Source organism: Notothenia rossii (genome assembly GCF_949606895.1).
Source record: "Notothenia rossii genome assembly, chromosome: 3".
In the NCBI taxonomy this organism is placed as follows: Eukaryota; Metazoa; Chordata; class Actinopteri; order Perciformes; family Nototheniidae; genus Notothenia; species Notothenia rossii.
In genome coordinates, this window is record NC_136901.1 from 73,737,517 (window position 1) to 73,764,168 (window position 26,652).

At 37.7% G+C, this 26,652-nt stretch overlaps 1 protein-coding gene and 3 long non-coding RNA genes across 4 annotated transcripts; 3 read left to right on the forward strand and 1 right to left on the reverse strand.

The window, feature by feature from the left end:
- Positions 1 to 1,175: 1,175 nt before the first annotated feature.
- Positions 1,176 to 5,984, forward strand: LOC307033707. The gene is made up of 4 exons (XR_013806625.1): positions 1,176 to 1,342; positions 3,671 to 3,697; positions 4,403 to 4,497; positions 5,099 to 5,984. It is a non-coding gene; the product is annotated as an uncharacterized lncRNA (long non-coding RNA).
- A 484-nt stretch (positions 5,985 to 6,468) lies between these two features.
- LOC307033709 lies at positions 6,469 to 8,609 on the forward strand. Its single transcript, XR_013806627.1, has 2 exons — positions 6,469 to 6,556; positions 7,157 to 8,609. It is a non-coding gene; the product is annotated as an uncharacterized lncRNA (long non-coding RNA).
- Positions 8,610 to 13,890: 5,281 nt separating this feature from the next.
- LOC307033023 (uncharacterized protein) lies at positions 13,891 to 19,482 on the forward strand (the record flags this gene model as incomplete). Its single annotated transcript, XM_079671293.1, has 7 exons — positions 13,891 to 14,091; positions 14,300 to 14,326; positions 15,007 to 15,101; positions 15,705 to 16,242; positions 16,444 to 16,470; positions 17,061 to 17,155; positions 19,452 to 19,482. Exons 2-7 carry the CDS (start codon positions 14,321 to 14,323, stop codon positions 19,480 to 19,482), a joined length of 792 nt encoding a protein of 263 aa, XP_079527419.1. The 5' UTR covers positions 13,891 to 14,091; positions 14,300 to 14,320.
- Positions 19,483 to 20,698: 1,216 nt separating this feature from the next.
- LOC307033712 lies at positions 20,699 to 24,959 on the reverse strand. Its single transcript, XR_013806630.1, has 3 exons — positions 23,863 to 24,959; positions 23,354 to 23,375; positions 20,699 to 22,980 (listed from the first exon to the last, which is right to left on the reverse strand). It is a non-coding gene; the product is annotated as an uncharacterized lncRNA (long non-coding RNA).
- Positions 24,960 to 26,652: the final 1,693 nt, after the last annotated feature.

Here is a 26,652-nt window from a genome sequence, read left to right on the forward strand (position 1 = left end):
AACACACAGATGGCCAGTCCGCCCCTTTGTAGCATATTATTTCGATGAGGGATGCGCAGATCGCCCCTGGGCTTTCAACTAAATACACAGCCACGCAAAAAACTGCGGCATTTGTAGAGTTCCTTATGGGTACTGCAATTAATGAAGTGCTTTCCTCCGTGGTGAAACGATCAGCACTGCACCACGGAGGAAAGCGGCAGAAAGTCACCTGGAGTTAAAGAGAGCGGGGCTGCGTTGCGTGCATGGCTTCCTTTTGCAGGTCACGGGGAGACGCGCTCTGGCGGCGGTCTCGTTCAGGATCCCAAAATACAATTTAAATATTTTTGCACACTTATTCCACTTATTCATAGTGTGCCACTGGTTACGGTGCCGCATGCCAATGCTGGCACGCGTGCCGCCAGGGGTTGCCGACCCCAGAAATCTTGTACTTTTACTCCACTACACTTATTCAATACCTTTAGTTACTTGACAGATTTGGATTAATAATGTGAAATATAATCAACACTTAAAGGTCCCCTATTCTGTTTTTCATCAATATATTATAGGTCTCAGATATACACAAAACATGTCTCTGAAGTGTTTGACTCTAAATACCAAACAGATCGGTCAGTTATTAAGGATAAGGGTTATTATAATAAAAACATATCATTTATTACTCTGAAATTGGCAAATCTAAAGTACTTTTACTTTTGATACTTAAGTATATTTGGATGCTAACATTTTTGTACTTTTACTTGAATAACATTTTGAATGCAGGACTTTTATTTGTAACAGAGTATTCCTAAACTCTGGTTCTTCTACTTTTAATTAAAAACACAATCTGAGTACTTCTTCCAGCTCTGAAAACAAGTTGTATCAATTACTGGCAGGAAGTTAACATACTAAGTGAGTGCTTTGAAGGAGAAATACATTTACATAAATAAATAAATTAAATGTACGGTATGTCGATTGTCTGCTTTGCCTTTGCCCCTTGGGATGCAGGAAACTTTTCATTGTCCACAACTTTTGAAGAAAAACGAAAGTGAAACCTATAAGAAACATCCGGCTCCCACGCATCTGCATACGTAAGCAAACTGGGCATGGCGACCAAAGATTGGCCACAACGATTGGCTAAGGGAGGGTTTATAAGCAGCCACTTCATACAGTTTCTTTGAAAACTAATGGATAGTAAATACAAGACCCGTTCTGAAAAAAGAAGAGAAGGAGTAAAAGGAAAATTAGAAACATTTCCAAAGGTGATATTAAAATAAACACTGACTTAAATCCAATCGACCAGTTGCATTTTTCTGTTGGACAAGACAACCGCCAGCCCCTGCTTGGGATCTGAAAAATCTCAAATCTGGTGAGTCAGAACATTTTCAATACATTTTCTTTTTCTCTATAAGCAGTGGCGGTTCTACGGGGTGGCACGGGGTGGCAGCTGCCACCTCAGACAAATGCCTTGCCACCCCAGCTGCCACCCCAGTTGGCAGCTTTGTTTTGAAAGAAAAGTTGTGGCTCATCGGAAATTTATGAGAGAAAAGCTCTAATGTCCGAGTGCAAGTGAATGCAGCACAAGACGCGAGCCTTGTAACCCCTCCCCCGGCCCTGGCGCGAGCCTGGAAATATGATTGGCGGCGATTTCATTTGAACGGGGGGACAGCGCAAAACGAGAAGCATTTCGGATCCAAGTAGACGGAAGGAATGAGGTATTTGCGGGTCTACAGTGACAGAGAAGAGCATGTCAGGTTTGGCTGCAAGGCAAGTTTATCTATATAGCACTTTTCTGTACGCGACAATTCAAAGTACTTTACAAAACAAATTAAAATACTTTTTAGGAATACATACAGTAAAAACACATATATAATGGCATTTTACGACAGACATTACAAAACAAAGATAATAAAATAATACAAATAAACACCACGGGTATACAATACATGTTTAAAAGGCATACTGTAGTGCGAATATGAGCAGCTCAATTAAAAGCAGCCAAAGAGATATGTTTTTAGTCTCCATTTGAAAATAGTAAGCGTTTCTGCGGACGTGCATGATTTGGGTAGTTTGTTCCAGATTGTCGGAGCATAATAGCTGAATGTTGCCTCTCCATGTTTTGTTTTTACTCTCGGAACCGATAGCAGACCCGTCCCAGAAGAGCTGAGGCACCTTGATGGCTCGTAATTATGCAGGAGTTCAACAATATACTTTGGTCCTAAACCATGTAATGATTTAAAAACTAGCAATAATATTTTAAAATCAATTATTTGGCCGACTGGAAGCCAGTGTAAAGATTTCAGAACCGGACTGATGTGATCCACTCTTTTAGTGTTAGTGAGGACACGTGCAGCAGCGTTCTGAATCAGCTGCATCTTTCTGATGGATTTTGTTGTCAGCCCTGTGAATACACTATTGCAGCAGTCAAGTCTACTGAAAATAAAAGCATGGACAAGCTTTTCTAAGTCCTGTTGTGACATTAGTTTTGTAATCCTCAATAGGTTCTTCATGCTGTACTCAGCATTGAATCAAAATGCACCATAGCTTTAAATCTTAATAAGTTTGTGAGGCGTTTTGCTGAACAAGATGGTAATCGCCACATTCAGTTGTTATAGGCATGCCAACTTGATGCTCTTTTCACGGATGACTCGATGAGCATAATAAACTGTTAAGATGATGACCTTACGTGTGTAAATATATATTTTTTCTTTGTGGGGGTCTGCCCCCAAAAAACAGTTTTAAGTCCTGAGAAAGTCAAACAAGACGTAAAACTTCACTGCCCAGCCAAAAAAAAGTAACCACTTTGACTTAACTAGGCCAGTAGGTAAGTGCTTTCCACTGGATAATAACTGCAGCGATGTATGTTTTAGCTGAATACACGTTTTGTAACCCTAACTGATGCAGTTAGTCACTTCTTTAATGTTTGTTCTTTCTGATGTAAAGTCAAGGTTGTAACTGTTTGTAAAGTCGTGGGGCGCTGAACTGTTCCTTTAAATCTTTTGAATTATGATAGTAATTAGTTGTCTTTCAAATTTGAAGGAGGGTGAGCAAGCATCTTGAGGAACGTTCATCATTAACTCCTCCAAAAAATATAGTTTATTCAATAATAACACTGAATATGTGAATCATAAAAGGGATTGACAGCTGATAGGAATAATATGATTGTTAATATGATCATATTCATTCAGACAAACATCGATGAGACAGTTAATTAATGTACTTATTGCAGCAGTCTGCATAGATTTGGTACCCCTGCTGGTCTAAGAGTGAAACCAACTCATTCAGTTAAAATTCATTCAATGATGTCTGCCACCTTATATATTTATTTTTAAGGCTTTACTGATGTGCCACAAAAATGTCACCTAATGTTATTGAGTTAAAATATTAATATTGTGGCTTTCCAAGTCAACATTGATTGATATGACTGCGATTAAATCAGAATATACTTCTGCCAGGGATGAAACCCCTCAAAATCTCCTGCCACCCTCTTGCCACCCCATGAACATTTTTCTAGATCCGCCCCTGTCTATATGTATTGTGTTTTGTTTGTATATTCTCCGTGTAACTTTGAAAAACTGGCCTATAAAGTTCTGTTATGATAAGCCTAAAACTAATCAAACGCAAAAAGCCATTTCTAGCCATTACTTTTACTTTTACATTTGTTCCACCTGACTGTTCTGTCTCTTTGTTTCTCCAGAGGAGTTTAGACCCTCTCACCATGCAGGTAAGGTTACTCAACATTATTTTATTTTTATATATATATATATTTTGAAATTACTGTACATCTGTTTAGCAGATTTATTTTAATTTACTTAAGCCTCTGCACTATTTTATGTCTTAAATTCAAATGTTTACTTATGTTATCTACTATTATACATATTTGTTTGAGCACTGATGGGAAGAGCTTGAGAACTAAGCATTTCATTGCCATCAAATGCTTTTCCTGTAACTGCTTATCAAACTTTACAGAAACATTTGAATAGAAGATAATTTCCGTTTCCATTTTTCATGCCATGTGACCTGTTGATACAAAATGAAAACAGCATTGTATTAATATACTGGACAAGTGAGACACATCTCTTTTTATTTGATTTCATTCCAGAAACAAAACTTTTAAAAAAAAACTTTTACTGAACATTTTCAATTTGAACAGTATTGCTCAGCTTTACTTGTTGACATACAGGGCTCAAACAAAAGCACAGTGTTGTGTGAGACTTATGCGCCTGCATACAGTAGGTTGGTCTTTGTTTAACTGAAACTAAAATGCAGGATGGAAAAAGAAGCTTTAGAAAATGAAGCACTACCTCAAATGTGCATGCAGCAATACCACAGGCAAAGCATTCAGCCGTTCCTAACAGACATGTTTTCCACTAATGACAATAAAGACTTTATCATCAGAAGATGGTAACATTTTGTTTTCTCCACTCAGACGGACAGAAGCAGACAACAAGATCCACAAGTGCCTGAGAGTGAAGAGATGTCTTCATCCCCTCCCACCGAGCCAGAACCCTCCTCACCCCAAAGGTATCGTCTAAGAAATAAAATGCTGTATTAACTGAAACTAGTTAAGTAGTAGTTACTAGGTATTGGGTCCCATGAAACTGAGTCAAGTAAATGTAAAATTACAGCTTTCAGTGGGTCGAATGAGTCGATCATAGCCAACTTTAATATTTATTTCATCTAACATTGATCAGTCTGCATTCAAGTTACAGAAAGAGACTTAACACGTCACCACAACTTGATATTTAACAGCTTGTTTTTATTTATCTTTGTCTAAACCTTCTTCAGATCTCAATGTAAAATATAAACATGTGAAAGTAAACTTATGCAACTGATCATTTCGTTTTTTTCTCCTAGCTGTGTAATTGTACTGAACTCCAGTATATAGCATTATATATATATATAGTTTGTTTCTATTCACAACAAGAAGAGATCTTCAATCCAACACATCGCCCTTTAGCACACTTAACAAAGTTAAATCAGCCATTGACAATCTGTTAGCTTTTGACAATATGCTTTATGAATTCAGTACATGCAGCATTTTTGTGCTAAACAGTTAAATAACAATCTTAAGCATATTGTTTTGTCCTGTGAATAAAGTAAAACCTTTATATTTATTTTCCAGGGAAGAAGACGAGCATCCGGAAGATCGTCCCTGTGCCATTGATTCTAATTCAGGGACGTCAACAACAGCAAATAAACAAAATATGTCGTCTGCAAATCTCATACCAATCACCATGAATAATGAAGCTATAAATGTTTCTGACAAAAAGTCAAGTATTAATCGAGAAATGAAACGTAACTTAGGTATAGAAGAAACATCGGCCATGCCACCTTCCTTAAAAAGACGTCTTAAGGATCAGGGTAATCAATATGCTGCAGAAATGAAAAGTGGTGGAATTCAGATGTTCGATGAGGTTCAACAAAGCGATGTCGCAACACAAACGGAGAGGATCTTATGTGAAAATATAAATGAAACTTTGCAGAGACGTCCAACTGAAGTTAAAAACAATGATTTAAACACCCATCATAGTCCATGTTTGATAAGCGAAGCTGATATTGATCCCACTGACCTAAATCCAATCGACCAGTTTGATTTAAATGTTTCTATTGGACAAGACGACTGCCAGTCCCTGCTTTGGCCGGTCTCAGACCCAAATCTGGTGAGTCAGAACACTTTCAATACATTTTCTGTTTCTCTACATGTATTGTGTTTTGTTTGTATATTCTCCGTGTAACTTTGAAAAACTGGCCTGTAAAGTTTTGTTATGATAAGCATAAAACTAATACAACGTAAAAAGCCATACAAACTTTTACTTTGACATTTTTTACCACCCAACTGTTCTGTCTCTTTGTTTCTCCAGAGGGGTTCAGACCCTCTCCCCATGCAGGTAAGGTTACTCCACATTATTTTATTTATATATATTGAAGTTACTGAACATCTGTTTAGCACATTTATTTTAATTTACTTCAGCCTCTGCACTATTTTATGTCCTAAATTCTCATTTTTACTTAGGTTGTCTACTCTTATACATATTTGTTTGAGCACTGATGAAGAGCTTGAGAACTAAGCATTTCATTCATCAAATGCTTTTCCTGTAACTGCTTATCAAACTTTACAGAAACATTTGAATAGAAGATCATTTCCGTTTCCGTTTTCCATGTCATGTGACCCATTGATAAAAAATGAAAACGGCTCTTTTTATTTGATTTAATTCCAGAAACAAACAAAAAGCATTTGAAGTTTTACAGAACATTTTCATTTTGAAGAGTATTGCTCAGCTTTACTTTTTGACATACAGGGTTCAAACAAAAGGCTAAAATGCAGGATGGAAAAAGAAGCTTTAGAAAATGAAGCACTACCTCAAATGTGCATGCAGCAATACCACAGGCAAAGCATTCAGCCGTTCCTAACAGACGTGTTTTCCACTAATGACAATAAAGACTTTAACATCAGAAGATGGTAACATTTTGTTTTCTCCACTCAGACGGACAGAAGCAGACAACAAGATCCACAAGTGCCTGAGAGTGGAGAGATGTCTTCATCCCCTCCCACCGAGCCAGAACCCTCCTCACTCCAAAGGTATCGTCTAAGAAATAAAATGCTGTATTAACTGAAACTAGTTAAGTAGTAGTTACTAGGTATTGGGTCCCATGGAACTGAGTCAAGTAAATGTAAAAATACAGCTTTCAGTGGGTCGAATGAGTCGATCATAGCCAACTTTAATATTTATTTTTCTCTAACATTGATCAGTCTGCATTCAAGTTACAGAAAGAGACTTAACACGTCACCACAACTTGATATTCAACAGCTTGTTTTTATTTATCTTTGTCTAAACCTTCTTCAGATCTCAATATAAAATATAAACATGTGAAAGTAAACTTACGCAACTCATCATTCCGTTTTTTTCTCCTCACTGTGTTATTGTACTGAACCCCAGTATATAGCATTATATATATATATAGTTTGTTTCTATTCACAACAAGAAGAGATCTTCAATCCAACACATCGCCCTTTAGCACACTTAACAAAGTTAAATCAGCCATTGACAATCTGTTAGCTTTTGACAATATGCTTTATGAATTCAGTACATGCAGCATTGTTGTGCTAAAAGTTAAATAACAATCTTAAGCATATTGTTTTGTCCTGTGAATAAAGTAAAACCTTTATATTTATTTTTAGGGAAGAAGACCAGCATCAGGAAGATCGTCCCCTTGCCATTGATAATAATTCAAAGATATCAACAACAGCAAATATCAGTCAAAGTCCAATTGAACTATATAGTATATATAGAGAATTACTATATGTGTTGGCTGCAAATCTTATACCAAATGACAGCCTCTTTAACTTCAGCTTTTTAAAACGGATTTTGTTTACACTAAAACATATTAAGCATTACATGGATAATATTGAGCAACAAACAAATGTTCCTGAAGAAAAGCTTTTTACAAAATTCATGAAGTATTTTTCAGAGATACAACCTGGTATTGATGTAGCGTGTAGACCCATGCCATATTTCCTAAAACACCGTCCTAAGGATCCCCATAAACAACGTGCAATTGCTGTTGTTGTACTTAGAAATGGTAAAATAATGAATTCTAAACCTGTTTATCCAGATCATCGTAACAATTCAGCCTCCTTCACCGAATTTACCAAACACAGTGAGGAAATCTTATTTAAAGAAATTAATAAATTATTGCAGGAATATGGAGCCAAAGTTCTATACATTTGTATATATACCTATTATAGTCCATGTTTAAAGAGAGGAAAGAAATATTGTAACTGTATGACTCAACTTTATCAGAATGCCTTACAATGGTACAGGAAATTTGGCATTGTGACTGAACTGTACTTCTCAGAGCCTTGGGGACTAAGTGGACCACATATCTTTAAAGATTTAAAGTATTCTGAAATCTCAAGTACCAGCAGTGCTCTTTATCCATATGATGACCAGGAAATCTGCTTTACACTGTGCACAAAAGAATTAAAAACAAGCAAAGTATTTTCTTTTATTAAAGAAGTTGAAGATGTACTCAAAAAGCAACTAAGGGAAGACCTTTTGTCTGCTCACAAACATCTTCGCGGGTTGAGAGATAATTCTGAAGGATTTCTGAAAAGTCAGCATTTGAAGCATGGATTGAAATACATAGACTCACTCCAATTTCCTGAAAAGGTCCATAAAGACATCATTGACGATTTGAAAAAGAATTGGATTGAATTGGTTAACGATTGTTCAATGTCTCCCATTATAAAAAAATTGACATCAGTCTACAACAATGCAATAGTCAAACCCTTTTTGGGTGACAGCGGCTTCTTACAGATTTACCCGGTCCCGCCGGGCGCTGAGGTGGAGGAGGGAGATTATGTTGAATTGAATGATACTTCATTTTGGTCAGAATGTATGTGACACGACATTTTATTTTATTGTCATTACTATATTTTGATATATTTATATATATGTAAAAAATATATATATTTGAATTTGACAAAACATTGACCTTAACCTTTCGATAGTTATTTTTAATTGTAATTAGTGCTCTAATTATTTTTGAACTCAAGTGTTTGTCTGGATGTTTGTTGTCTGCATCTGTCCTGAGCTCTTAAATAAAATAAATAATAAAAACTCACATTGAAACTGTGTTGGCTCTGTTCCCTCATTAGCAACTAAATGTCCCTGCCTGTTCAACAGGTGTGTGGACATGAGCGAGACACGTAAGTAGGCGAGGACAAAGAAATGGACAAAGAGATAGAGGGTGGATGGAGTAAAGGCAGGAAGGACATAATCCACATTTGACTATACCCGAAATCATCAACTGGATCTCCTACCAAAATGAGTTAAATAACATAATGCAGAATTTGACAGGACAAAGTAGTTTGAACTATACTTGTTCCTTTATGTTACCTAACAATATAGAAGAAGGGGAAAGGGAACAGCCATTCAGTCGTTGTGCGTCTTTGTCACAGGAATATCTCTCTGCCTCTAATACGCCTGCACAGGTGTGGGATTTCTGAGAAGTTTAGAGGTGTTTTCATTTTTAGTATAAAGTTGTTGTTTTTTTTTGTGTGATATTTGTTTACATATTATACTATGATATTGTTTTCTGACAAACTACACTCTAATTGTTTTATCTCATGCTGCTCTATGAGTTTTTGTATAAACACTAAACTTTGACTTTTTTTTACCTAATATACTATGTCTTTTTTCACATGCTCTATTTTCAAATACTTTACTATGAATTTTTTCAACATGATATACTTTTAAGGATATTTTGGACCTACTCTACAATTATTTTGTACATGTTTGACTAAAAACATGTGTCTTACTTATATATACTATGATGTTTTTATTTTTTTTCAGATACTACTCAGATATTTATTTTGGATACATTTCAAAATAAAATACCATAGTTGTATATTTTTGCAAAAGCCTATATTTTTTTTATATACTATGATGTTTTAAAATATATATATTATACAATTTGCTATTATTGCACGTCGCTTTGGATAAAAGCGTCAGCTAAATAGAAAGTCATGCTATGACCTTTTCTCAGATATCTTATGAAACACGACAGTAACGTTTTCTATGATATCTTTCCACATACTATACTTAGACTTTCCTTTTTCCAACATACTATAATAGTATAGTATGTTGAAAAATGTGATGTATGATCATAGTATAGTATGATTTTTTATTAAGTTCACAGCATACTATACTATGATATTCTATGACATTGTACTACATACATTTTTTTTTTTCCGCAAAAACACACTTTGAATTATTTTATGATATTTTTCCACAGTATATATGGCTTTGACTTTTTTCGTCGAACCGGCTTGATTTTCAAGATATTTTTAGACACATTTTTTTTCAGATACTACTCAGATATTTATTTTGGATACATTTCAAAATAAAATACCATAGTTGTATATTTTTGCAAAAGCCTATATTTTGACTTTTTTTCAACACAATATGCTATGACTTGTTTTCTCATATTTTTCGACACACTAAACCGTTTTTTACGACAAACCCATTTGAATTGGGTTAAAGATACTATATTATATACCCTTTTATGGTATTTTATAGTTTTAGAAAATACTACACAATGATTTTCTATACTTTTGAGTTACTATCCTGTGTTTTTTGAAGTAAAGATACCTGTACTATGACTATGCCTTTTTTCAGAACCAAGTCATCCTCCAGCTGCTTTCACTTCAGCGCAACAACAGCGCAAAATCAGAGCATAACAAAAGTCGTATTTATTTGATTGTTTAATTTAGTTTTTTAAATAAAACAAGATATATGGAGGTTGCTCCTTCCTCCAGCTACACAGGGATTGTTTTCAACAGCACAAAAGATAGTGACCCTCTGATTTGATTTCCTTTATTAGTAGTTTCATTACTGATACATGACCTTGTCAGATACCATTGTCTCAGCACACATTGTAATTATTTTTCACATGGAGCTTTAAGAATTGGCACAAACCATATACAAATAAAAATACCTGTTTACAGGATTGATTTAAAACAGAGGAAATAAATTAACACATTTCTGCAAATGGCATGGACACAAGATCAAAACAAAGGGTTGAATCCTGATAAGAAATCATGTCTTTTGTATGTTGTAAACATGTGTTGGTCCTAAATACGTAAGAACTGATCTGAGTAGAGTACTTAGCACGATATGTGCAAACATCAGTTTATACTGAGTCTGTTATTTCATACTTTGTGAGGAAGAGAAGTTAAAATTAACGAGAAAATACAAAATAACATGTTAAATATAGAAAAATTAAATACAAAAATCGAGACGTCTAACACCAGAAGTCCAGTTCCAGCTTCTTCAGGTTTCAAAACATAAGATTGGTCAAGAGTAAGAATTTAAAAAAGCAAACAAATTATTAAAACATTAAATGTGTTTAAGCCCAGAGAATGAGTAAGGCAAGCAAGCTTATACTGTTTCTACAGTGAAGATTATTATTTACATTGTGTTCACATCTTATTTATTAACTCTGCCCGCAGTCGAGGTGGGGTTTGTCTCCCCCTAGGGGTTCAAACTAGTGTTACTCCGCAGACAGCAGTGCTGAGTGCAGAAGTAGTATCATGCTTTTAAATCTCTCATTAGAGCTCTTGGAAGAAACCACCATAAAGGCAGTGGCTGGCCACCAGAAGAGCCCACCACAGAACACAAGTCCAGTATGTTGAGAAACACCTGGAGCCTGGTCTGACACTTCCTCCACATCTGGAACAACAGCACGGGGATTAGAAACAAATTCCTCTGTCTCCTGATGCTAATTGTGGTTCAATTATTTCCATATTGCTTTGCTTAATCCTGGTTATTATATACATATTACAACGAGGCAGAGTGTCACCACGCAGCTGGGGGAAAGGAGGGGGAAAGTGCAGAGCTACTCTGTGACTTTCTTGAACACAAACAATACACACACCTCAACTGTGATGAAAGCAGATGTTGCTCACATGACTATGTATTGAACGGGGGTTATAGCTTTATCCTAAGAGGCCTGGTTATGTACAACCAAACATACTTTTTACCAACATCTTATGACCAAAAGAACAGAAGTGTGTTAAATAACAGGGTGGAGTCTATATGCAGGATAACTAAGCCGACACTAAACAAACCACTCCGTCAGCAGTACTGTACGAGATGAAAGTCACATTAAAGCAGTGAGGAAGCAAGTTGCTGAGAGCGAGGCGTTAACTTAGCAGAGTCAGACTCACTCAGGAGGTAAACAGGCCGCTGCAGGGAAGCTGAACTCTTCCACAAGCTGAGATGCCCAATATGCAAGAAGTTAAAATAGAGAACCAAAACAGTTTTGATCAAAGTCCTCCAGTAAAGCAAGACAATTGCATAAGCTAGGACATGGGGGGTGAGCAGAGCTGTAGTTATAAGTGGCGATCTTTACGTGTGAAACAGCAATGAGGATGTTTCAACCAACTTCTTTCCGCTCAGTTAAAAAGAAAAAAAACTCAGGCCCAGTAAACTTAAAGCCAACTGGTGATCACCAAAAACAACAACTCAGGATTTCTATCATGGTCAAGTGCAGATGAGGACCCTGACTTGAGAGTTCTTTTTTAAACCAGAACCATTCAGGAGTAACCCAGAAGACACAAAAGGGGGCCAATTGAAGTGAGGAAGGAGAAAGAATGTAGTATTTACTGGAGTTACTTCACCCAAAATCAATTATTTGTTGATTAAGTGTATTGGTATTTGGGGTGAGATTCCCCAGGTGGCAGTTGGTCACTAATGTATTCCCCCTATAATGAAATCTAATCAAATCCAACATTGACAAGCACAACAACAGGAAAGAGAGGATTGGCTTACAGTTGTTGTGGCAACATCTGATTTATTTGTTTAAAGAAGCAAACCTCATTTAGTCAGCTGCTTGATCTGGAAGTGGGAAAAGAAAAGGGATTGAAAATAATTAGAGTGATCGTGAAGATAGTCTATTTTGATTCACATCTTTAGACTCAAATGCTTTTACATTATTGGTTTTCATTCATAAATATAACATTACTAATGAAAGGTTGTAAGGGTAATGTTAGGAAAATATCACTCGTCACCGGCTTGAGCTTCAATATCAGGATACATGTATGTATTATCCTTGCAAGAATGGAAGTGGTCATCACACACAGAGCTGCGTGGGACAAAGAGTTCCCAGAACAGAGTCCTTCAAATCACTTATATACAAGAGAGGATGTGTCACAGTCACAAGATGCAGAATACCAGTTCAAAGCAGTATTCAATGTTTAGTTCAGATTAGCTAAGACCCACGTAAGCAATAAACATGACAATCATACAGTATGTCTATCTCCATAGAGGCTGAATCATCATGTTAATCGTTGTCACATAGCATCATATGTCTAAAACAGTGTGTCCTGACGCTCTTCTAGGTAATCATACATCCTTTCATGTACACAGCTACGTATGGCCTTTCTTATCATGTACTACTCGGATATTAGAAGAGTACATTCAGTATTTTCCCAACAGGTAACACATTTTGAATATAATTGAATTGGACCTGGTTGTAAAAACAGTCAGTGGTGGAAAGTACCTAAGTACATTCACTCAAGTACTGAACTTAAGTACAATTGTGAAGTACTTGTACTTTACTTGAGTATTTCCATGTTTAGCTCCTTCAGAGGTAAATCTTGTACTGTTACTCCACTACATTTATGTAATACCTTTAGTTACTTGACAGATTTGGATAAATAATGTGAAATATAATAACTCTTAAATCAGACCTGGAGTAAATCCAGCTCTCCTGCAGCATACAAAGTCATTAAAACTAGCTGCACCTTTACCAGCGTTGATAAGGGTTATTATAATAAAAACGTATCATTTATTACTCTGAAAAGGTCCAATCTGCATATTAAGTACTTTTAATTTGGGTACTTTAAGTATATTTTGATGCTAACACTTTTGTACTTTTACTTGAGTAATATTTTGACTGCAGGACTTTTATTTGTAGCAGAGTATTCCTACACTCTGGTTATTCTACTTTTAATTAAAAACACAATCTGAGTACTTCTTCCAGCTCTGAAAACAGTCCTTATATTTTCTGAAATATTGGGATTTTTTTTGTAATTTTCTTTTTTAAGTTGTATCAGTTACTGACAGGAAGTTAACATACTAAGTGGGTGCTTTGAAAGAGAAACACATTTACATAAATAAATAAATTAAATTGATGTCGATTGTCTGCTTTGCCTTTGACCCTTGGGATGCATTTTACACACCTTTTGAAGAGAAACGAAAGTGAAACCTATAAGAAACATCAGGCTCCCACACCACATACGTAAGCAAACTGGGCATGGCGAACAAAGATTGGCCACAACGATTGGCTAAGGGAGGGTTTATAAGCAGCCACTGTAAACAGTTTCTTTGAAAAAAAATGAAAAGTAATTCTTACAAAACCGAATCGGTAACAGAAATTAGAAGAGAAGTAGTAAAAGGAAAATGTAAAATAGTTCCAAAGCAGGGGCTGGCAGAAGGTGATATTAAAATAAACACTAACTTAAATCAAATCGACCAGTTTGATGTAAATGTTTCTGTTGGACAAGACAACCGCCAGTCCCTGCTTTGGCTGGTCTCAGACCCAAATCTGGTGAGTCGGAACATTTTCAATATATTTTCTGCTTATCTACATGTATTGTGTTTTGTTTGTATACTCTCCGTGTTACTTTGAAAAACTGGCCTATAAAGTTCTGTTATGATAAGCATAAAACTAATACAATGTAAAAAACCATTACTAGCCATGACCTTTACTTTTACATTTTTTACCACCTAACTGTTCCGTCTCTTTGTTTCTCCAGAGGGGTTCAGACCTTCTCACCATGCCGGTATGGTTACTCTACATTATTATATATATATATGTATTGATATTACTGTACATCTGTTTAGCACATTTATTTTACTTTACTTAATTTTATGTCTTAAATTCAAATTTCTAATAACGTTGTCTACTCTTATACATATTTGTTTGAGCACTGATGAAGAGCTTGAGAACTATTTCATTGCCATCAAATGCTTTTCCTGTAACTGCTAATCAAACTTTACAGAAAAATTTTAATAGAAGATAATTTCCGTTTTCGTTTTCCATGTCATGTGACCCGTTGATACAAAAATGAAAACAGCATTGTATTAATATACTGGACAAGTGAGACACATCTCTTTTTATTTGATTTCATTCCAGAAACAAACAAAAAAAGTTTTAACTTTTACTGAACATTTTCAATTTGAACAGTTGTGCTCAGCTTTACTTGTTGACATACAGGGCTCAAACAAAAGCACAGTGTTGTGCGAGACTGTTGCGCCTGCATACGGTAGGTTGGTCTTTGTTTAACTGAAACTAAAATGCAGGATGGAAAAAGAAGCTTTAGAAAATGAAGCACTACCTCAAATGTGCATGCAGCAATACCACAGGCAAAGCATTCAGCCGTTCCTAACAGACGTGTTTTCCACTAATGACAATAAAGACTTTATCATCAGAAGATGGTAACATTTTGTTTTCTCCACTCAGACGGACAGAAGCAGACTAGAAGATCCACAAGTGCCTGAGAGTGAAGAGATGTCTTCATCCCCTCCCACCGAGCCAGAACCCTCCTCACTCCAAAGGTATCGTCTAAGAAATAAAATGCTGTATTAACTGAAACTAGTTAAGTAGTAGTTACTAGGTATTGGGTCCCATGGAATTGAGTCAAGTAAATGTAAAAATACAGCTTTCAGTGGGTCGAATGAGTCGATCATAGCCAACTTTAATATTTATTTCATCTAACATTGATCACTCTGCATTCAAGTTACAGAAAGAGACTTAACACGTCACCACAACTTGATATTTAACAGCTTGTTTTTATTTATCTTTGTCTAAACCTTCTGCCGATCTCGATGCAAAATATAAACATGCATAAGTCAACTTACGCAACTGATCATTTCGTTTTTTTATCCTGACTGTGTTATTGTACTGAACTCCAGTATATAGCATTATATATATATATAGTTTGTTTCTATTCACAACAAGAAGAGATCTTCAATCCAACACATCGCCCTTTAGCACACTTAACTAAGTTAAATCAGCCATTGACAATCTGTTAGCTTTTGACAATATGCTTTATGAATTCAGTACATGCATTATTTTTGTGCTAAACAGTTAAATAACAATCTTAAGCATATTGTTTTGTCCTGTGAATAAAGTAAAACCTTTATATTTTTGTTTTCCAGGAAAGAAGACCAGCATCCGGAAGATCGTCCCTGTGCCATTGATTCTAATTCAGGGACGTCAACAACAGCAAATAAACAAAATATGTCGTCTGCAAATCTCATACCAATCACCATTAATAATGAAGCTATAAATGTTTCTGACAAAAAGTCAAGTATTAATCGAGAAATGAAACTTAACTTAGGTATAGAAGAAACATCGGCCATGCCACCTTCCTTAAAAAGACGTCTTAAGGATCAGGGTAATCAATATGCTGCAGAAATGAAAAGTGGTGGAATTCAGATGTTCGATGAGGTTCAACAAAGCGATGTCACAACACAAACGGAGAGGATCTTATGTGAAAATATAAATGAAACTTTGCAGAGACGTCCAACTGAAGTTAAAAACAATGATTTAAACACCCATCATAGTCCATGTTTGATAAGCGAAGGTGATATTGATCCCACTGACCTAAATCCAATCGACCAGTTTGATGTAAATGTTTCTGTTGGACAAGACGACTGCCAGCCCCTGCTTTGGCCGGTCTCAGACCCAAATCTGGTGAGTCAGAACACTTTCAATACATTTTCTGTTTCTCTACATGTATTGTGTTTTGTTTGTATATTCTCCGTGTAACTTTGAAAAACTGGCCTGTAAAGTTTTGTTATGAAAAGCATAAAACTAATACAACGTAAAAAGCCATACAAACTTTTACTTTTAAATGTTTGACCACCCAACTGTTCTGTCTCTTTGTTTCTCCAGAGGGGTTCAGACCCTCTCCCCATACAGGTAAGGTTACTCTACATTATTTTATTTATATATATTGAAGTTACTGAACATCTGTTTAGCACATTTATTTTAATTTACTTCAGCTTCTGCACTATTTTATGTCCTAAATTCTCATTTTTACTTAGGTTATCTACTCTTATACATATTTGTATGAGCACTGATGAAGAGCTTGAGAATTAAGCATTTCATTGCCATCAAATGCTTTTCCTGTAACAGCTTATCAAACTTTACAGAAACATTTGAATAGAAGATCATTTCCGTTTCCGTTTTCCATGTCATTGTTAAAAAATGAAAACGGCTCTTTTTATTTGATTTAATTCCAGAAACAAACAAAAAGCATTTGAAGTTTTACAGAACATTTTCAATTTGAAGAGTATTGCTCAGCTTTACTTATTGACATACAGGGTTCAAACAAAAGGCTAAAATGCAGGATGGAAAAAGAAGCTTTAGAAAATGAAGCACTACCTCAAATGTGCATGCAGCAATACCACAGGCAAAGCATTCAGCCGTTCCTAACAGACGTGTTTTCCACTAATGACAATAAAGACTTTAACATCAGAAGATGGTAACATTTTGTTTTCTCCACTCAGACGGACAGAAGCAGACAACAAGATCCACAAGTGCCTGAGAGTGAAGAGATGTCTTCATCCCCTCCCACCGAGCCAGAACCCTCCACACTCCAAAGGTATCGTCTAAGAAATAAAATGCTGTATTAACTGAAACTAGTTAAGAAGTAGTTACTAGGTATTGGGTCCCATGGAACTGAGTCAAGTAAATGTAAAAATACAGCTTTCAGTGGGTCGAATGAGTCGATCATAGCCAAATTCAATATTTATTTTTCTCTAACATTGATCACTCTGCATTCAAGTTACAGAAAAAGACTACACACGTCACCACAACTTGATATTTAACAGCTTGCTTTTATTTATCTTTGTCTAAACCTTCTTCAGATCTCAATGTAAAATATTAACCCATGAAAGTAAACTTGCACAACTGATCATTTCGTTGTTTTATCCTGACTGTGTTATTGTACTGAACTCCAGTATATAGCATTATATATATATATATATATATATATATATATATAGTTTGTTTCTATTCACAACAAGAAGAGATCTTCAATCCAACACATCGCCCTTTAGTACACTTAACTAAGTTAAATCAGCCATTGACAATCTGTTAGCTTTTGACAATATGCTTTATGAATTCAGTACATGCAGCATTGTTGTGCTAAAAGTTAAATAACAATCTTAAGCATATTGTTTTGTCCTGTGAATAAAGTAAAACCTTTATATTTATTTTTAGGGAAGAAGACCAGCATCTGGAAGATCATCACTCTGCCATTGATTCTAATTCGAAGATATCAACAACAGCAAATATCAGTCAAAGTCCAATTCAACTATATAGTATATATTTACTAAATGTGTTGGCTGCAAATCTTATACCAAATGACAGCCTCTTTAACTTCAGCATTTTAAATAGGAGACAGATTTCCTTTACACTAGCATATATTAAGCATTACATGGATAATATTGAGCAACAAACAAATGTTCCTGACAAAAAGCTTTTTACAAAATTCATGACATTTTTTTCAAAGATACAACCTGGATTCAGTGTTGATGCAGCGTTGGACGGTAGACCTTCTACTTCTACATCTTTCTTAAAACACCGTCTTAAGGACCACCATAATCAATATGCATATGCTGAAGTTTTAATGAAAAATGGTGAAAGAATTAAGACTAAACTTGTTTATCCAGTTCATCGTAACAATTCAGCCTCCTCCACCAAATTGACCAAACACAGTGAGGAAATGTTATTGGAAGTAATCAATAGATTATTGAAGAAATATGGAGCCAAAGTTCTAAACATTTTTATATATACCTATTATAGTCCATGTTTAAAGAGAGGAAATAAATATTGTAACTGTATGACTCAACTTTATCAGAATGCCTATCAATGGTACAGGAAATTTGGCATTGTGACTATACTGTACTTCTCAGAGCCTTGGGGACTAAGGGGACCAGATATCTTTAAAGGGTTCTCGTATTCTGACATCTCAAGTACCAGCAGTGCTCTTTATCCATATGTTGACCAGAAAATCCACTTTGCACTGGACATAAAAAAATTAAAACAAAAAAATAAGACCATAATCCCTCATATCAAAAAGTTTAAAGATGACAGAGACGTACAAATAGCCTTTAAGTCTGCTCACAGTGCTCTTTGCGGGTTTGCAAACAGTTCTGAAGGATTTACGAAAAGTCAGCATTTGGAACGTGGATTGAAATGCATTGACTCAATCAAATTTCCCCCTGAGTTCCCTGATACAATCATTGCAAAATTGAGAGAAAATTGGATTGAATTGGTTAACTATTGTTCAATGTCTCCCATTATAAAACAATTGGCATCAGACTTCAATACTGCAGTAGTCAAACTCTTTATCAGTGATCTTAGGTTATTTTTGGGTAACAGCGGCTTCTTCCAGATATACCAGGTCCTGCCGGGCGCTGAGGTGGAGGAGGTAGATTATGTTGAATTGGATAATACTTCATTTTGGTCAGAATTTATGTGACACAACATTTAATTTGATTGTCATTACTATATTTTGATATATTTATATACACGTAAAATATATATATTTATATGTATATATTTGAATTTAATAAAACATTGACCTTAACCTTTTTTAGTTAAACAAAGGTTTTTGGGCTTTTTTTTAACACTAAAAGGCATTCAGACTGTGTTGAATTATTACTATTGGTACAGGTTTTGGAGGGATGCTTTTTTTTCATTGATAATATAATAACGTTGGGTTCCAATTGTAATTAGTGCTCTAATTATTTTTGAACTCAAGTTTTTGTCTGGATGTTTGTTGTCTGCATCTGTCTTGAGCTCTTAAATTAAATAAAGAATAAAAACTCACATTGAAACTGTGTTGGCTTTGTTCCCTCATTAGCAACTAAATGTCCCTGCCTGTTCAACAGGTGTGTGGACATGAACGAGACACGTAAGTAGGCGAGGACAAAGAAATGGACAAAGAGACAGAGGGTGGATGGAGTAAAGGCAGGAAGGACATAATCCACATTTGACTATACCCCGAAATCATCAATTGGATCTCCTACCAAAATGAGTTAAATAACATAATGCAGAATTTGACAGGACAAAGTAGTTTGAACTATACTTGTTCCTTTATGTTACCTAACAATATAGAAGAAGGGGAAAGGGAACAGCCATTCAGTCGTTGTGCGTCTTTGTCACAGGAATATCTCTCTGCCTCTGATACGCCTGCACAGGTGTGGGATTTCTGAGAAGTTTAGAGGTGTTTTCATTTTTAGTATAAAGTTTTTTTTTTTTTTTGTGTGATATTTGTTTACATATTATACTATGATATTGTTTTCTGACAAACTACACTCTAATTGTTTTATCTCATGCTGTTCTATGAGTTTTTGTATAAACACTAAACTTTGACTTTTTTTTACCTAATATACTATGTCTTTTTTCACATGCTCTATTTTCAAATACTTTACTATGAATTTTTTCAACATGATATACTTTTAAGGATATTTTGGACCTACTCTACAATTATTTTGTACATGTTTGACTAAAAACATGTGTCTTACTTATATATACTATGATGTTTTTATTTTTTTTCAGATACTACTCAGATATTTATTTTGGATACATTTCAAAATAAAATACCATAGTTGTATATTTTTGCAAAAGCCTATATTTTGACTTTTTTTCAACACAATATGCTATGACTTGTTTTCTCATATTTTTCGACACACTAAACCGTTTTTTACGACAAACCCATTTGAATTGGGTTAAAGATACTATATTATATACCCTTTTATGGTATTTTATAGTTTTAGAAAATACTACACAATGATTTTCTATACTTTTGAGTTACTATACTGTGTTTTTTGAAGTAAAGATACCTGTACTATGACTATGCCTTTTTTCAGAACCAAGTCATCCTCTAGCTGCTTTCACTTCAGCGCAACAACAGCGCAAAATCAGAGCATAACAAAAGTCGTATTTATTTGATTGTTTAATTTAGTTTTTTAAATAAAACAAGATATATGGAGGTTGCTCCTTCCTCCAGCTACACAGGGATTGTTTTCAACAGCACAAAAGATAGTGACCCTCTGATTTGATTTCCTTTATTAGTAGTTTCATTACTGATACATGACCTTGTCAGAAACCATTGTAATTATTTTTCACATGGAGCTTTAAGAATTGGCACAAACCATATACAAATAAAAATACCTGTTTACAGGATTGATTTAAAACAGAGGAAATAAATTAACACATTTCTGCAAATGGCATGGACACAAGATCAAAACAAAGGGTTGAATCCTGATAAGAAATCATGTCTTTTGTATGTTGTAAACATGTGTTGGTCCTAAATACTTAAGAACCGATCTGAGTAGAGTACTTAGCACGATATGTGCAAACATCAGTTTATACTGAGTCTGTTATTTCCTACTTTGTGTGGAAGAGAAGTTAAAATTAACGAGAAAATACAAAATAACATGTTAAATATACAAAGATTAAATACAAAAATCGAGACGTCTAACACCAGAAGTCCAGTTCCAGCTTCTTCAGGTTTCAAAACATAAGATTGGTCAAGAGTAAGAATTTAAAAAAGCAAACAAATTATTAAAACATAAAATGCGTTTAAGCCCAGAGAATGAGTAAGGCAAGCAAGCTTATACTGTTTATACAGTGAAGATTATTATTTACATTGTGTTCACATCTTATTTATTAACTCTGCCAGCAGTCGAGGTGGAGTTTGTCTCCCCCTAGGGCAGTGGTTCTCAAAGTGGGGGGCGCGCCCCCCCTGGTGGGCGCAGAGGCATGCCAGGGGGGGCGCGAGAGACCAGGAGGAAAAATGGTTATAAAAAAAAAAAAAAAAAGATAAAAATAAAAAATACAATAAAAATCATAATTTGAAAAATTATTGATTCGAAAATAATATGATGCAGTACAGTACTATTACGTCTGGGTCTCTGTTTCATTAAAGCTCGGCTCTGTGTGTGTGTGTGGAACGAGCCATTTTGTGTGCGCGTGAGAGAGAGAGCGCGCACCGGTACTGGAGATCGTTGTTGTTAGCTTCTGGTGCTAGCGAGCTACGCTAACGGATATAAGGAGTTTTTTCAACAACAAAGTGGAGGAGAGTCCTCTCCTGTCAGACTGAGAGCTAAAGGACTCTCTCAGTGTTATCTCAGTGGGTCTCAAATGTTTTGGTCACCATTAATGTAAATAATTATTTCCGAGGCACACGTTTATATGATCACTATAGTTATAAAAAAATAAGAGAATAAATGAAAAACAGGTATGAAATACTATATGACAGTAAAACAAGAATAAAGTTTAAAAGGGTGATTTGTAAAATATCCATCAAGAAAAAGTAAATCTGTTTACATTTCTGTTTCATATGGGTGTTGAGAGATGTATCCTCAGATCTCTTCCTTTCGCTCTCAAAGTGCACCAGATTGATGCTTTTAACTTCAATATTTAAAAATAAATCTTCCCGGGGAAGCTTGCCCCCGGACCCCCCTATGTGACGTCCACACATCACCTATAAAAATAGCACTTTATCCCTGCTTACACCTATATGCCGTGAGCTGAATATCGAGCCTTCATTGTAACAGTCGCGGGTACGTTGTGTATTTGCGTGGGGATTGTTGCAGTAGAAAATTCCACTGTAGCGACCGGTACATTAATGGGAAACCCTAAATGTTTGAGCACCCTCTATGAAACGTCAAGCTACCCCACAGCACCCCCAAAATAAATCTCTGGCGCCGCCACTGAGCCTGATTATTCGTTTTGGGGGGGCCCGACTTTTTTTTTTCTCCAAAGGGGGGGGCCTGACAGAAAAAGTTTGAGAACCACTGCATTAGGCCTATGTTCGTAAAGGCTGTATTATTCTGTTGATTTTCTGAATGCTGTAGACCTATGTTATCGCCTATTAGGCTACAGTATGTTCCTTAATAAAGGCTTGATTAATTCATTAATTCATTTTGTTTCATACATTTTCGTAACAATTAAGATGCTGCGTGTGTTTATGTAGCCTATATCTGTTATGTATAGGCCTAGGCTATTAGGCCTACGTGTCGAGTTCGTTAATCATTGATAGTGTGAGTTTCCCCCCCGACCCTCCCAGCAAAAATCCCGCACCCCCCCCCAGAAAATAGTTCCGACGTCCCTGGCTGCGTTGCGTTTACAATATATACGTATATTGCCGGCGGCTGAGTACCGGCATTTTACTTAGTACCGGCACCTTGCCGGTACTCAGTAAGAAGTGCCAGTACCACATGGGTGAAAATCAGAAGTGCCGGTACTGCGTACCGGTGAGTACCGGCCCAATTCAAGCACTGGTCTAGACACTGGTGGTGGTGATAAGTAGTTTGGTCTGATCTGAGGGGAGAAGGTTTAGACTTGGCCCTGTGTCAGGAGACGGAGGCGAAGGGGTGGAGGAGGGTTGTGCGTTGACACCTGAAATGACAACTGACAGAGAGGGAAGAGCAGATTTAAAGGGATTAGCGGGTGCGATGATTGGCTAGCTGGGGAGTAACGCCCCTGATCACTTATTGGGAGAGGGGAAGGTATTGAAATTACGTGCAGCACCAGGGAATATTGGTCTTCCTAATTGAACTTGCGCTAAGCTTCATTTCAATCAGGAGAGACGTGATGTATGAAATACATGTTTATTACCGGGACACATGGAAATAGTTATAGACAGATTACTACAATTGAATGTACTGATGTTTGGCGATTAGGCCTCGGTTTTGTAGGATGATCATTCGAGAGGGGAAACCCGCTCTGATGAACCCCCAAAATAAGTGAAGTATGGAGTAATGAGATGCGAAGCATTTCTTACCTTACGGGCTGATTGCGGAGATCTGTGGATGAAAAGAGAGATAGCACAGGGACATGATGAAAATGCCGGAAACACCGCCGGGTGTACGTGAACACCGACCATGGTTAACGCACTGCGTAGCGGGGTTAAACAGACGCTGACCCACTGGCCGCAACCTGCACACGCAGGGTTGAACATGACGCTGACCCACTGGCCGCAACCTGTACACACAGGGTTAAACATGACGCTGACCCACTGGCCGCAACCTGTACACACAGGGTTAAACATGACGCTGACCCACTGGCCGCAACCTGTACACACAGGGTTAAACATGACGCTGACCCACTGGCCGCAACCTGTACACACAGGGTTAAACATGACGCTGACCCACTGGCCGCAACCTGTACACACAGGGTTAAACACGATGCAGACCCGGAGGTCGCAAACTGATGTGAAGGTTTAAACGCGAACACTGTGACACGTAAATGTGCTGACTTGCTAAGACCACCACCAGTTATATGCATAAATACCGTTAAGGTTTGAGGGAACTTTGGATAGCCAGCACGGCACTGATGTCCGGGCGAATGTAGGATGTGAAGGCAGAAGAGGACCACCGTCCGAGTTGTTGCAGGGATGAGGAAGAGACGCCTTGATTGGCAGCAGAGGTAGCTGCGCCTATCCTGAATGAATGCCCCGAGAATAATTGGGTTGATAAGCCGGATTTAGAGAGAACTTGCTTTAAATAATAATGGAACCGGCGTTGAGTTAAGGGAATATTCTCTGGAAGAAGAAATAGTGGTGAGAGAGGATTTGTGGAAGATCTGAGGTGCAGAAATTTGATCATGGATTTATAGGGGCAGAACGGGGAATCATTGTGAGCTGCGGTAACGGAGCAGGCGCCTCCGCATTTGGAGTGCTTAAGCTGTAGACTAAAATGGCTAGCGTAGAAAGATAAGCCTCTAAAGCAGACGTCTTGATTGGGATCGAAAGTTAGGGAAGCTGTGGCGAACTCGCCTGGTCTGAGAAAAGCATAGAATGCTAATAGAAATAATGCATCGAGTAGCTATCGACGTAGGGAGAAAATAATCCTTCTCTAAGTTTGGAGAGCATGAGGCGCAGAGTGGAGAGTGTAATGGGTCGTCTATGGTCTAAAGCGGGGGGAAACGTTTTTAGAAGACCTTTAAGAATGAGTTTAACTGATTTGTTAGTAAATAGGCTGGGAAAGCTGGGATCGAAACAACGAACATTAAATTGAACTCCTGCTAAGAGGCCTCTGATGTATTGGGGTTTGAGGTGGCGATCAGTGGCGCAGTAGCACATGAAGGCACACACGGTGGATATAAGGACGGGTTTAAGTGAGATGCCTACGGAAAAACAAAAGAAAGCGAATATTCTCCATGCGGAGTCGTACGTTTTAAGGGTGGAAGCGGCTAAGCCCTTCCTCATAAAAAATCTGGCGAACTCTAGGTGCCTGGCTAATGGGCTCTCGTTTAAGAGAGAGAGAGGAGATGCAGGGGAGGGATCCCGACGGGTTGCAAGCTGGCTTCTGGGCAGAGATTCCGGAAGGTCTGGAAATGAAAGCGAGAGAGGGAATCAGCCGCTGTGTTGAGTCGGCCGGGGACGTGACGAGCTGAGATGAGGAAGTTATGTGTAATGGAGGACTTGATGCTTCTCATGAACGGCATAATGTCATTGCACGGGGAGCGAGCTTTATTAATTATTCCGACCACTGATTGGTTGTCGCAGAGCACCGAGATGCGTTTCCGCAGCCAGAGGTGGCCCCACACGTAACAGGCAACAGCGATAGGGTAGATCTTGTGCAGGGCAGAGGACGAGCCATGATTGGGGAATGCGGCAGGCCATGGACCTGCGAACCACTCTCCCTGAAAGAAACCCCCAAAACCCACGGATGGGGCGGCGTCCGTGAAGAACCTCATTGAGTCGGAGGAATACACGAGGTCGTCATAAAATAAGGTGATGCCGTTCCAGTGAGCGAGCAGGAGAGACCAGAATCGTAGGTCTGAGCGGCAGCCTTGAATGAGCGCCCCTGGGGAATGACGCCCATGGCGAAGTTAGGGTGCCCGAGAAGAGAGAGCAGCTGTTGTTTGGTGATGATTTGTTGCTCGCAATATGACTTAGTAATGTCACGTATGCGCTGCAGTTTGTCGGTGGGAAGAGACGCTTTCATCTCTATGGAATCGAGTGTAATGCCTAAAAACTCCAGGCGTGTGTCGGGTCCTAGGGTTTTCTCTGCGGATAAGGGGACGCCTAGCTCCTGAAGGCAGAGTTTAAGTTTTGCCGAGGCTCCTGAGTTGTCCCTAGGGGGATCTACGAGGAGGAAATCGTCCAGTAATTGAAGAACAGATGGAATTCTGACGCTGTTCAGCAGGATCCAGCAAAGGGCTTCGGAAAAAGAATTAAAAATGCAGGGGCTACTTCTGCACCCGAAGGTTAGGCGGACGGCGAAGTAGAATTTAGATTCCCACCTGGTACCGAACATATTCCACTGAGACGGATGGATGGGAATGATTTTGAACGCATCGGTAATGTCTGCTTTGGAGAGCCAGGCTCTTTGCCCTGCAAGCTTAATTAGTTTGATTGCGTTATCAACCAAGGCATGGTGAAGGGAGAATGGCTCTGAAGGGATGAGGCTGTTAATGCTGCAGAACGGGCCGGAGCGGGGTGCGGACAGATCGAAAATCAGCTTTTTCTTCTCGGAGTATTTACGTGTGGCTACTCCTATTGGACTTGTCCGGAACACAGAGAACGGGGATGAGTGAAAAGGACCTATTAAGTATCCTTTGTGAAGTTCTTTCTCAATGAGCTGGGAGACTATGATGGGTTCTTCAGTGGCTGATTGCAGGTTTTTTGCAACGAAAGTCACAGAGGGGGGAGAGAGAACCCCGACCCTAAAGCCTTGGGAGAGCCCTGACAGGAGATAATCTACGAACACTGAATCTGGGTGAGTAGAGAGCGCACCGGCTAAGTGTGGGATGTTAATGGGAGTAGAAGGGTGATGTTTCAGAAGATTTTTCCACCACGTGGTTTTTGTGGCGGGAAGGTGACTCGGCGGCGCCTGGGGCAGACTGACTTCGGATGAGCCTCCCTGCAGAAACTGCAAATGTGGAGAAATGTACAATAAGGATAAACGCAGACGTTTTCGTTAAAGCCATAACAAATCCTCTCATTTTGCCTGTTCTGCACCTGACGATCTTGTCTATTATTCCCGAGATACGGCGTGGGGAAATCTCTGGAACCGGAGAGAGGCACTGATGGGCAGAAGGGGGAGGTGTGGCCCTGCGTCCCCCAACTAATGCATG